Source organism: Pelobates fuscus, chromosome 12 (assembly GCF_036172605.1).
Source record: "Pelobates fuscus isolate aPelFus1 chromosome 12, aPelFus1.pri, whole genome shotgun sequence".
In the NCBI taxonomy this organism is placed as follows: domain Eukaryota; kingdom Metazoa; phylum Chordata; class Amphibia; order Anura; family Pelobatidae; genus Pelobates; species Pelobates fuscus.
The window spans coordinates 1,559,704-1,573,875 of record NC_086328.1 but is presented as its reverse complement, the minus strand read 5'-3'; the positions used below and the strand labels follow the sequence as shown (position 1 = coordinate 1,573,875).

At 42.8% G+C, this 14,172-nt stretch overlaps 1 protein-coding gene across 7 annotated transcripts in view; it reads left to right on the top strand.

The window, feature by feature from the left end:
• Positions 1–421: 421 nt before the first annotated feature.
• Positions 422–14,172, top strand: part of CNGB1 (cyclic nucleotide gated channel subunit beta 1) — a 173,790-nt gene continuing 160,039 nt past the window's right edge. For 6 of the 7 annotated variants that reach the window (XR_010086103.1, XM_063437397.1, XM_063437399.1 and 3 more), the window contains exons 1-2: positions 428–578; positions 4,386–4,492. Coding sequence is in view for 6 of the 7 variants with exons in the window: in XM_063437397.1 (XP_063293467.1) it covers positions 4,394–4,492 (99 nt within the window). In the remaining variant the exon portion in view is untranslated. Of the gene's footprint in view, positions 579–4,385; positions 4,493–14,172 lie in introns of all 7 variants that reach the window. The other variant, XM_063437401.1, reaches the window with a different exon arrangement.

Here is a 14,172-nt window from a genome sequence, read left to right as displayed (position 1 = left end):
GTGTAGAAATATGGCTTTTATATGAATACTGTAATAATCAAGTAATATTTATATTGCAGAGTTCATAATACTTCCATACATTTTGAATGAATAAGAAGCTAACTTCAACATCATCCAAACTCGGCAAGATTGGAAATCTCCAACACACCAGTTCTTCCTGGTTTGGCCCAAACACTGCAATTCCGGGTCAGTTCAATAACCCGAACTCAGGCCTGTTCACTAAAGTCTGAATTGTGATAAAGTCAAATCCAGATTGCAGAAATGAGGCTAGAATAGTCGAACTGTGATCACAGGCGAGTTGGAGTACGTTTTTTTATATCAGCTATTTTTGCCTTGATGTTACAATTCAGAGTAAATTGGATTAATAACCCTGGCAGCAATCTCTGCTAATTTCTCTCAGGCCGTGGAGTGACCCATCCCTTCCATTAAGGGTTAATGAGTCGGATAATATGAACAGCCTGTGTCTGTTAAGGGATCAGCTGTGTCAGCACACTGGAGATTAGGCCAAGGACACGCGTCTTACCCAGTCTGCTCTGGATGTGTGAGTGAGCCCTCGGTCTGTGGAGAAGGCACTAAAGGTAAGGCTGGGGCGGCAGGTAATTAATGGGGTAAAAATATCAGCGGAGCCCGGTATATAGACCTCGAAGGAATACACTAAAATAATCTGTATGTGGAGGGATACTCCCCAAAGTGCTACACGTGCAGCAATCAGCAGGGACATCCCATTGGTTTCCATGGTGACTGTTTCAGCTGTAGAGCAATCAGCGGGAACATTCCATTGGTTTCCATGGTGATCGTTTCATCTGTAGGGCAATCAGCAGGAACAGTCCCTTGGTTTCCATGGTGATTGTTACAGCTGTATGGCAATGAGCAGGAACATTCCATTGGTTTCCATGGTGATTGTTTCAGCTGTAGGGCAATCAGCAGGAACATTCCATTGGTTTCCACGATGATTGTATCAGCTGTAGGGCAATCAGCAGGAACATTCCATTGGTTTCCACGGTGATTGTATCAGCTGTAGAGCAATCAGCAGGAACATTCCATTGGTTTCCATGGTGATTGTATCAGCTGTAGCGCAATCAGCAGGAACATTCCATTGGTTTCCATGGTGACTGTTTCAGCTGTAGAGCAATCAGCGGGAACATTCCATTGGTTTCCATGGTGATCGTTTCATCTGTAGGGCAATCAGCAGGAACAGTCCCTTGGTTTCCATGGTGATTGTTACAGCTGTATGGCAATGAGCAGGAACATTCCATTGGTTTCCATGGTGATTGTTTCAGCTGTAGGGCAATCAGCAGGAACATTCCATTGGTTTCCACGATGATTGTATCAGCTGTAGGGCAATCAGCAGGAACATTCCATTGGTTTCCACGGTGATTGTATCAGCTGTAGAGCAATCAGCAGGAACATTCCATTGGTTTCCATGGTGATTGTATCAGCTGTAGCGCAATCAGCAGGAACATTCCATTGGTTTCCATGGTGACTGTTTCAGCTGTAGAGCAATGAGCAGGAACATTCCATTGGTTTCCACGGTGATTGTATCAGCTGTAGAGCAATCAGCAGGAACATTCCATTGGTTTCCATGGTGATTGTATCAGCTGTAGCGCAATCAGCAGGAACATTCCATTGGTTTCCATGGTGACTGTTTCAGCTGTAGAGCAATGAGCAGGAACATTCCATTGGTTTCCACGGTGATTGTTTCAGCTGTAGCGCAATCAGCAGGAACATTCCATTGGTTTCCATGGTGATTGTTACAGCTGTAGGGCAATGAGCAGGAACATTCCATTGGTTTCCATGGTGATAGTTTTTGCCATAGAGCAATCAGCAGGAACATTCCATTGGTTTCCATGGTGATTGTTACAGCTATAGGGCAATGAGCAGGAACATTCCATTTGTTTCCATGGTGATTGTTACAGCTGTATGGCAATGAGCAGGAACATTCCATTGGTTTCCATGGTGATAGTTTTTGCCATAAAGCAATCAGCAGGAAGCTTGTGGTTATGTATAAAAGTGGTTGTGTTCCCTTTAACGTTTCGCCGTTTTTTTGTGAATGCTTTATGTTTTAAAGTACAAAACAGTTTCTCCATCTTTATACATTTGAGATGATTTTACACCTTTTTTGTAATGCAACAAAATGATCAATCTGACACTTTTTATTCTTCTTTTGGAATTTCCTGGAAATGTTATGATTGATAGAATGTTACTGGGGATGCAGGTTATATTTGGAGGTAGAAGGATTATTTTCTACCAGTGATCCGGAAAAAGACCCACTTTTCCAATTTCTCTTTTTTTTTTTTTTTAACAAATATTTTTGAATGTTCTGCATTGGGAGCGAGACATTTGTCAATTACAGTGGAACAGGAAAATCAAATGATTCCAGCGGCACGGCAGTTAGTATATTGTTAGTGAATGAATGGGATGGAGAAGTCTCGGCAGTGCTGTTAATTCAGACCCCTGTTGGCTGAGTGTAAATAATTTGGGGAAGGGACGCTGTTGGCGAGAGCCACGAACCCCGCAGTACCAGGCATGGCCTCATGTAGCTCAGTGTGGGCACCCACATGTATAGGGAGACCGGATTCAGGGCCCAGTAACTATTAAACCTGGCTGCTAGCATTATACTAGGAATACGCTGACTATAAATGCCCAATTCCCTCCTGCAGTTTATTAATTCTACATACTGCATGGCAGAACATTTCATGTACTACCACTACAGCATGGACAAATGACACAAAGACACCACACGGCTACTGAAATGGTTTCCATTAACCCAATTCATTCTGGGATTAGGGCTGCCAATCCCACCACATATCACTGCTGTATGATGAAGGGTGGGACATGAAGGGTGATGCCCATACAGAGTGTAGAATGAAGGCAACCGATTCCTTTATTACTAACCCAGGCAGATCCCTTAACCAATTCCTTTATTACTAACCCAGGCAGATCCCTTGGAGATAAAGAAGGCAACCGATTCTTTTATTACTAACCCAGGCAGATCCCTTGGAGATAAAGAAGGTCACCAATTCCTTTATTACTAACCCAGGCAGATCCCTTGGAGATAAAGAAGGTCACCGATTCCTTTATTACTAACCCAGGCAGATCCCTTGGAGATAAAGAAGGTCACCGATTCCTTTATTACTAACCCAGGCAGATCCCTTGGAGATAAAGAAGGCAACAAATTCCTTTATTACTAACCCAGGCAGATCCCTTGGAGATAAAGAAGGTCACCGATTCCTTTATTACTAACCCAGGCAGATCCCTTGGAGATAAAGAAGGTCACCGATTCCTTTATTACTAACCCAGGCAGATCCCTTGGAGATAAAGAAGGTCACTGATTCCTTTATTACTAACCCAGGCAGATCCCTTGGAGATAAAGAAGGCAACCGATTCCTTTATTACTAACCCAGGCAGATCCCTTAGTAATAAAGGAATTGGTGATCTTCTTTATCTCCAAGGGATCTGCCTGGGTTAGTAATAAAGGAATCGGTTGCCTTCTTTATCTCCAAGGGATCTGCCTGGGTTAGTAATAAAGGAATCGGTTGCCTTCTTTATCTCCAAGGGATCTGCCTGGGTTAGTAATGAATCAGTTGCCTTCTTTATCTCCAAGGGATCTGCCTGGGTTAGTAATAAAGGAATCGGTTGCCTTATTTATCTCCAAGGGATCTGCCTTGGTTAGTAATAAAGGAATCGGTTGCCTTCTTTATCTCCAAGGGATCTGCCTGGGTTAGTAATAAAGGAATCGGTTGCCTTCTTTATCTCCAAGGGATCTGCCTGGGTTAGTAATAAAGGAATCGGTTGCCTTCTTTATCTCCAAGGGATCTGCCTGGGTTAGTAATAAAGGAATCGGTGACCTTCTTTATCTCCAAGGGATCTGCCTGGGTTAGTAATAAAGGAATCGGTGACCTTCTTTATCTCCAAGGGATCTGCCTTGGTTAGTAATAAAGGAATCGGTGACCTTCTTTATCTCCAAGGGATCTGCCTGGGTTAGTAATAAAGGAATCGGTGACCTTCTTTATCTCCAAGGGATCTGCCTTGGTTAGTAATAAAGGAATCGGTGACCTTCTTTATCTCCAAGGGATCTGCCTGGGTTAGTAATAAAGGAATCGATTAGGGTTACACATTAATGTCAGTATTATTGCTGTCGAGCTCTGTTTAAATACTCATAGACCAGCAAAATGAAGCTCCTAGAAAGAGGGATTGGTTCCATTATAGGGACTGTCCTTCCTGAATAGGGACACTTGGGAGGTATGGTAGTGCGATGGCTGTGACAGGCCTAGCAGAGAGTTAACCCCCATATACCATGTGACACAGGGTTAGAGAACGACATATTTATTGTTGTCACCATTTTTCTTTACTTTAAGATCAAAGCCATTTCTCTATCTTTGCAGGACCCATAATGTTCAGTTGGATTGATAAGGTGATCCCCCAGCCCCCCGGAACGCCAAGGAGGGCACCCTCCGATGCCCAGCAAGGGGACCCTGAGAAATGTGATGAGGTGAGAATATCCACTGACAAGGAGAGGGGTAATAAAATGATTACTAATTTATGGGGGATAATATGTTGATTCCACTACTGGCTGGTACCGATGTGGTTAATAGTATCCTGAAGTGTCTCACTTAAATACAATCAATTACCTGTTTAATTAGTGTGGAGAAAACATTCCATGAATGGGTTAAACACTGTTATATGTGATTGTTAATGAATTATTTACTCTGTGTTAAGGGGTAATTCTAGTGACAGGTAGGGCAGAGATATAATCCATTTAGAACATGTTATGGTAATTGGAAAGACCAGTCATACACAAACGGCTCATTTATAAACCTCAAATAAAATATCCAATGGATGCGGTCAGAAAAGGGTTAAACAGATCTTTCTATGGCAGTGTTGGGAATACAAAGTTGAATTCCTTACTATATGGGGTCCCTCTAACCTCCACCCTTCCTCGCTGCCCCCTCCTGCATGTAAAGGGTTAAAAAAGGTAATGCTTCCCTGATTCCAGTGCCAATCTCCCTCTTCCTCCGTCATGCTGTCTTAGCACTTTCTCTAAAACAGCAATGATTTACAGTGCAGAACTAAGGGCAATAGGGACACTGTACCCAGACCACTTCAATGAGTGTCCCTTTAACATTGTCAGCAGAAGCGGGCCGTAGATATTGTCCGATGATTGAGACAATGCTTTTTAAAAACATATTTTTACTGAAGTTGCTAGAAACAGCTACCAGAGCCACCAATAAGGCTGTGCACACAGTCTGTGGGTGCATACACCCCTGCTGGGGGCCCAGGAGACTGCACCTTCCACCTCCACCAGTTCCTCTCATGAGCCCTGGCTGTCAGTGCTGCTGTGGGTTACCATGGCAGTGCCCCATGTAACGTGGATGCCAGGCTTGCGAGAGAGTGAGAGGACCTGCCGGAGGTGGAAACTGGAGACACCTATGCCGCCTCTTCATTAGACAACCACATAGTGTCCACCATCCCTGGCCACAAGATTTCGGATGGCAGCCCTTGCCCCCATATTGCCTTATGTATTTTACTGGAAAAGTGAAAGGACAGGAATGGATTGGAAGTGAGGAAAAGAAGAAAGGAACGATTTATGATCAGCAAAGCTCCATAACACTGCTAAACACCTCCTGTCAAATCATTTCCTGTTATACACTCAGACACATTACTGGGAGTATTATTGCTGTGGGGCTCTGTTATACACTCAGACACATTACTGGGAGTATTATTGCTGTGGAGCTCTGTGATACACTCAGACACATTACTGGGAGTATTATTGCGGTGGAGCTCTGTGATACACTCAGACACATTACTGGGAGTATTATTGCTGTGGAGCTCTGTGATACACTCAGACACATTAATGGGAGTATTATTGCGGTGGAGCTCTGTGATACACTCAGACACATTACTGGGGGTATTATTGCGGTGGAGTTCTGTGATACACTCAGACACATTACTGGGAGTATTATTGCTGTGGAGCTCTGTGATACACTCAGACACATTAATGGGAGTATTATTGCGGTGGAGCTCTGTGATACACTCAGACACATTACTGGGGGTATTATTGCTGTGGAGCTCTGTGATACACTCAGACACATTACTGGGAGTATTATTGCTGTGGAGCTGTGTTATACACTCAGACACATTACTGGGAGTATTATTGCTGTGGAGCTCTGTTATACACTCAGGCACATTACTGGGAGTATTATTGCTGTGGAGCTGTGTTATACACTCAGACACATTACTGGGAGTATTATTGCTGTGGAGCTCTGTTATACACAGACACATTACTGGGAGTATTATTGCTGTGGAGCTCTGTGATACACTCAGACACATTACTGGGAGTATTATTGCTGTGGAGCTCTGTTATACACTCAGACACATTACTGGGAGTATTATTGCTGTGGAGCTTTGTGATACACTCAGACACATTACTGGGAGTATTATTGTTGTGGAGCTCTGTTATACACTCAGACACATTACTGGGAGTATTATTGCTGTGGAGCTCTGTTATACACTCAGACACATTACTGGGAGTATTATTGCTGTGGAGCTCTTTGATACACTCAGGCACATTACTGGGAGTATTATTGCTGTGGGGCTCTGTTATACACTCAGACACATTACTGGGAGTATTATTGCTGTGGAGCTTTGTGATACACTCAGACACATTACTGGGAGTATTATTGCTGTGGGGTTCTGTTATACACTCAGACACATTACTGGGAGTATTATTGCTGTGGAGCTCTGTTATACACTCAGGCACATTACTGGGAGTATTATTGCTGTGGAGCTCTGTTATACACTCAGACACATTACTGGGAGTATTATTGCTGTGGGGCTCTGTTATACACTCAGACACATTACTGGGAGTATTATTGCTGTGGAGCTTTGTGATACACTCAGACACATTACTGGGAGTATTATTGCTGTGGGGTTCTGTTATACACTCAGACACATTACTGGGAGTATTATTGCTGTGGAGCTTTGTGATACACTCAGACACATTACTGGGAGTATTATTGCTGTGGAGCTTTGTGATACACTCAGACACATTACTGGGAGTATTATTGCTGTGGAGCTCTGTTATACACTCAGACACATTACTGGGAGTATTATTGCTGTGGAGCTTTGTGATACACTCAGACACATTACTGGGAGTATTATTGCTGTGGAGCTCTGTTATACACTCAGACACATTACTGGGAGTATTATTGCTGTGGAGCTTTGTGATACACTCAGACACATTACTGGGAGTAGTATTGCTGTGGGGTTCTGTTATACACTCAGACACATTACTGGGAGTATTATTGCGGTGGAGCTCTGTTATACAGTCAGACACATTACTGGGAGTATTATTGCTGTGGAGCTCTGTTATACACTCAGACACATTACTGGGAGTATTATTGCTGTGGGGCTCTGTTATACACTCAGACACATTACTGGGAGTATTATAGCTGTGGAGCTCTGTTATACACTCAGACACATTACTGGGAGTATTATTGCTGTGGGGCTCTGTTATACACTCAGCCACATTACTGGGAGTATTATTGCTGTGGGGCTCTGTTATACACTCAGCCACATTACTGGGAGTATTATTGCTGTGGAGCTCTGTTATACACTCAGACACATTACTGGGAGTATTATTGCTGTGGAGCTCTGTTATACACTCAGACACATTACTGGGAGTATTATTATTGTGGAGCTCTGTGATACACTCAGACACATTACTGGGAGTATTATTGCTGTGGAGCTCTGTTATACACTCAGACACATTACTGGGAGTATTATTGCTGTGGAGCTTTGTGATACACTCAGACACATTACTGGGAGTATTATTGTTGTGGAGCTCTGTTATACACTCAGACACATTACTGGGAGTATTATTGCTGTGGAGCTCTTTGATACACTCAGGCACATTACTGGGAGTATTATTGCTGTGGGGCTCTGTTATACACTCAGACACATTACTGGGAGTATTATTGCTGTGGAGCTTTGTGATACACTCAGGCACATTACTGGGAGTATTATTGCTGTGGAGCTTTGTGATACACTCAGACACATTACTGGGAGTAGTATTGCTGTGGGGTTCTGTTATACACTCAGACACATTACTGGGAGTATTATTGCGGTGGAGCTCTGTTATACAGTCAGACACATTACTGGGAGTATTATTGCTGTGGAGCTCTGTTATACACTCAGACACATTACTGGGAGTATTATTGCTGTGGGGCTCTGTTATACACTCAGACACATTACTGGGAGTATTATAGCTGTGGAGCTCTGTTATACACTCAGACACATTACTGGGAGTATTATTGCTGTGGGGCTCTGTTATACACTCAGCCACATTACTGGGAGTATTATTGCTGTGGGGCTCTGTTATACACTCAGCCACATTACTGGGAGTATTATTGCTGTGGAGCTCTGTTATACACTCAGACACATTACTGGGAGTATTATTGCTGTGGAGCTCTGTTATACACTCAGACACATTACTGGGAGTATTATTATTGTGGAGCTCTGTGATACACTCAGACACATTACTGGGAGTATTATTGCTGTGGAGCTCTGTTATACACTCAGACACATTACTGGGAGTATTATTGCTGTGGAGCTTTGTGATACACTCAGACACATTACTGGGAGTATTATTGTTGTGGAGCTCTGTTATACACTCAGACACATTACTGGGAGTATTATTGCTGTGGAGCTCTTTGATACACTCAGGCACATTACTGGGAGTATTATTGCTGTGGGGCTCTGTTATACACTCAGACACATTACTGGGAGTATTATTGCTGTGGAGCTTTGTGATACACTCAGGCACATTACTGGGAGTATTATTGCTGTGGAGCTTTGTGATACACTCAGACACATTACTGGGAGTAGTATTGCTGTGGGGTTCTGTTATACACTCAGACACATTACTGGGAGTATTATTGCGGTGGAGCTCTGTTATACAGTCAGACACATTACTGGGAGTATTATTGCTGTGGAGCTCTGTTATACACTCAGACACATTACTGGGAGTATTATTGCTGTGGGGCTCTGTTATACACTCAGACACATTACTGGGAGTATTATAGCTGTGGAGCTCTGTTATACACTCAGACACATTACTGGGAGTATTATTGCTGTGGGGCTCTGTTATACACTCAGCCACATTACTGGGAGTATTATTGCTGTGGGGCTCTGTTATACACTCAGCCACATTACTGGGAGTATTATTGCTGTGGAGCTCTGTTATACACTCAGACACATTACTGGGAGTATTATTGCTGTGGAGCTCTGTTATACACTCAGACACATTACTGGGAGTATTATTATTGTGGAGCTCTGTGATACACTCAGACACATTACTGGGAGTATTATTGCTGTGGAGCTCTGTTATACACTCAGACACATTACTGGGAGTATTATTGCTGTGGAGCTTTGTGATACACTCAGACACATTACTGGGAGTATTATTGTTGTGGAGCTCTGTTATACACTCAGACACATTACTGGGAGTATTATTGCTGTGGAGCTCTTTGATACACTCAGGCACATTACTGGGAGTATTATTGCTGTGGGGCTCTGTTATACACTCAGACACATTACTGGGAGTATTATTGCTGTGGAGCTTTGTGATACACTCAGGCACATTACTGGGAGTATTATTGCTGTGGAGCTTTGTGATACACTCAGACACATTACTGGGAGTAGTATTGCTGTGGGGTTCTGTTATACACTCAGACACATTACTGGGAGTATTATTGCGGTGGAGCTCTGTTATACAGTCAGACACATTACTGGGAGTATTATTGCTGTGGAGCTCTGTTATACACTCAGACACATTACTGGGAGTATTATTGCTGTGGGGCTCTGTTATACACTCAGACACATTACTGGGAGTATTATAGCTGTGGAGCTCTGTTATACACTCAGACACATTACTGGGAGTATTATTGCTGTGGGGCTCTGTTATACACTCAGCCACATTACTGGGAGTATTATTGCTGTGGGGCTCTGTTATACACTCAGCCACATTACTGGGAGTATTATTGCTGTGGAGCTCTGTTATACACTCAGACACATTACTGGGAGTATTATTGCTGTGGAGCTCTGTTATACACTCAGACACATTACTGGGAGTATTATTATTGTGGAGCTCTGTGATACACTCAGACACATTACTGGGAGTATTATTGCTGTGGAGCTCTGTTATACACTCAGACACATTACTGGGAGTATTATTGCTGTGGAGCTTTGTGATACACTCAGACACATTACTGGGAGTATTATTGTTGTGGAGCTCTGTTATACACTCAGACACATTACTGGGAGTATTATTGCTGTGGAGCTCTTTGATACACTCAGGCACATTACTGGGAGTATTATTGCTGTGGGGCTCTGTTATACACTCAGACACATTACTGGGAGTATTATTGCTGTGGAGCTTTGTGATACACTCAGGCACATTACTGGGAGTATTATTGCTGTGGGGTTCTGTTATACACTCAGACACATTACTGGGAGTATTATTGCTGTGGGGTTCTGTTATACACTCAGACACATTACTGGGAGTATTATTACTGTAGAGCTCTGTTATACACTCGGACACATTACTGGGAGTATTATTACTGTAGAGCTCTGTTATACACTCGGACACATTACTGGGAGTATTATTGCGGTGGAGCTCTGTTATACACTCGGACACATTACTGGGAGTATTATTGCTGTGGAGCTCTGTTATACACTCAGACACATTACTGGGAGTATTATTGCTGTGGAGCTCTGTTATACACTCAGACACATTACTGGGAGTATTATTGCTGTGGAGCTCTGTTATACACTCAGACACATTACTGGGAGTATTATTGCTGTGGAGCTCTGTTATACACTCAGACACATTACTGGGAGTATTATTGCTGTGGAGCTCTGTTATATACTCAGACACATTACTGGGAGTATTATTGCTGTGGAGCTCTGTGATACACTCAGACACATTACTGGGAGTATTATTGCTGTGGAGCTCTGTTATACACTCAGACACATTACTGGGAGTATTATAGCTGTGGAGCTCTGTTATACACTCAGACACATTACTGGGAGTATTATTACTGTGGAGCTCTGTTATACACTCAGACACATTACTGGGAGTATTATTGCTGTGGGGCTCTGTTATACACTCAGCCACATTACTGGGAGTATTATTGCTGTGGAGCTCTGTTATACACTCAGACACATTACTGGGAGTATTATTGCTGTGGAGCTCTGTTATACACTCAGACACATTACTGGGAGTATTATTATTGTGGAGCTCTGTTATACACTCAGACACATTACTGGGAGTATTATTGCTGTGGAGCTCTGTTATACACTCAGACACATTACTGGGAGTATTATTGCTGTGGAGCTCTGTTATACACTCAGACACATTACTGGGAGTATTATTGCTGTGGAGCTCTGTTATACACTCAGACACATTACTGGGAGTATTATTGCTGTGGGGCTCTGTTATACACTCAGACACATTACTGGGAGTATTATTGCTTTGGATCTCTGTTATACACTCAGACACATTACTGGGAGTATTATTGCTGTGGAGCTCTGTTATACACTCAGACACATTACTGGGAGTATTATTGCTTTGGATCTCTGTTATACACTCAGACACATTACTGGGAGTATTATTGCTGTGGAGCTCTGTTATACACTCAGACACATTACTGGGAGTATTATTATTGTGGAGCTCTGTGATACACTCAGACACATTACTGGGAGTATTATTGCTGTGGAGCTCTGTTATACACTCATACACATTACTGGGAGTATTATTGCTGTGGAGCTCTGTTATACACTCAGACACATTACTGGGAGTATTATTGCTGTGGAGCTCTGTTATACACTCAGACACATTACTGGGAGTATTATTGCTGTGGAGCTCTGTTATACACTCAGCCACATTACTGGGAGTATTATTGCTGTGGAGCTCTGTTATACACTCAGACACATTACTGGGAGTATTATTGCTGTGGAGCTCTGTTATACACTCAGACACATTACTGGGAGTATTATTGCTGTAGAGCTCTGTTATACACTCGGACACATTACTGGGAGTATTATTACTGTAGAGCTCTGTTATACACTCATACACATTACTGGGAGTATTATTGCTGTGGAGCTCTGTTATACACTCAGACACATTACTGGGAGTATTATTGCTGTGGAGCTCTGTTATACACTCAGACACATTACTGGGAGTATTATTGCTGTGGGGCTCTGTTATACACTCAGCCACATTACTGGGAGTATTATTGCTGTGGAGCTCTGTTATACACTCAGACACATTACTGGGAGTATTATTGCTGTGGAGCTCTGTTATACACTCAGGCACATTACTGGGAGTATTATTGCTGTGGAGCTGTGTTATACACTCAGACACATTACTGGGAGTATTATTGCTGTGGAGCTCTGTTATACACAGACACATTACTGGGAGTATTATTGCTGTGGAGCTCTGTGATACACTCAGACACATTACTGGGAGTATTATTGCTGTGGAGCTCTGTTATACACTCAGACACATTACTGGGAGTATTATTGCTGTGGAGCTCTTTGATACACTCAGGCACATTACTGGGAGTATTATTGCTGTGGGGCTCTGTTATACACTCAGACACATTACTGGGAGTATTATTGCTGTGGAGCTTTGTGATACACTCAGACACATTACTGGGAGTATTATTGCTGTGGGGTTCTGTTATACACTCAGACACATTACTGGGAGTATTATTGCTGTGGAGCTCTGTTATACACTCAGGCACATTACTGGGAGTATTATTGCTGTGGAGCTCTGTTATACACTCAGACACATTACTGGGAGTATTATTGCTGTGGGGCTCTGTTATACACTCAGACACATTACTGGGAGTATTATTGCTGTGGAGCTTTGTGATACACTCAGACACATTACTGGGAGTATTATTGCTGTGGGGTTCTGTTATACACTCAGACACATTACTGGGAGTATTATTGCTGTGGAGCTTTGTGATACACTCAGACACATTACTGGGAGTATTATTGCTGTGGAGCTTTGTGATACACTCAGACACATTACTGGGAGTATTATTGCTGTGGAGCTCTGTTATACACTCAGACACATTACTGGGAGTATTATTGCTGTGGAGCTTTGTGATACACTCAGACACATTACTGGGAGTATTATTGCTGTGGAGCTCTGTTATACACTCAGACACATTACTGGGAGTATTATTGCTGTGGAGCTTTGTGATACACTCAGACACATTACTGGGAGTAGTATTGCTGTGGGGTTCTGTTATACACTCAGACACATTACTGGGAGTATTATTGCGGTGGAGCTCTGTTATACAGTCAGACACATTACTGGGAGTATTATTGCTGTGGAGCTCTGTTATACACTCAGACACATTACTGGGAGTATTATTGCTGTGGGGCTCTGTTATACACTCAGACACATTACTGGGAGTATTATAGCTGTGGAGCTCTGTTATACACTCAGACACATTACTGGGAGTATTATTGCTGTGGGGCTCTGTTATACACTCAGCCACATTACTGGGAGTATTATTGCTGTGGGGCTCTGTTATACACTCAGCCACATTACTGGGAGTATTATTGCTGTGGAGCTCTGTTATACACTCAGACACATTACTGGGAGTATTATTGCTGTGGAGCTCTGTTATACACTCAGACACATTACTGGGAGTATTATTATTGTGGAGCTCTGTGATACACTCAGACACATTACTGGGAGTATTATTGCTGTGGAGCTCTGTTATACACTCAGACACATTACTGGGAGTATTATTGCTGTGGAGCTTTGTGATACACTCAGACACATTACTGGGAGTATTATTGTTGTGGAGCTCTGTTATACACTCAGACACATTACTGGGAGTATTATTGCTGTGGAGCTCTTTGATACACTCAGGCACATTACTGGGAGTATTATTGCTGTGGGGCTCTGTTATACACTCAGACACATTACTGGGAGTATTATTGCTGTGGAGCTTTGGTATACACTCAGGCACATTACTGGGAGTATTATTGCTGTGGGGTTCTGTTATACACTCAGACACATTACTGGGAGTATTATTGCTGTGGGGTTCTGTTATACACTCAGACACATTACTGGGAGTATTATTACTG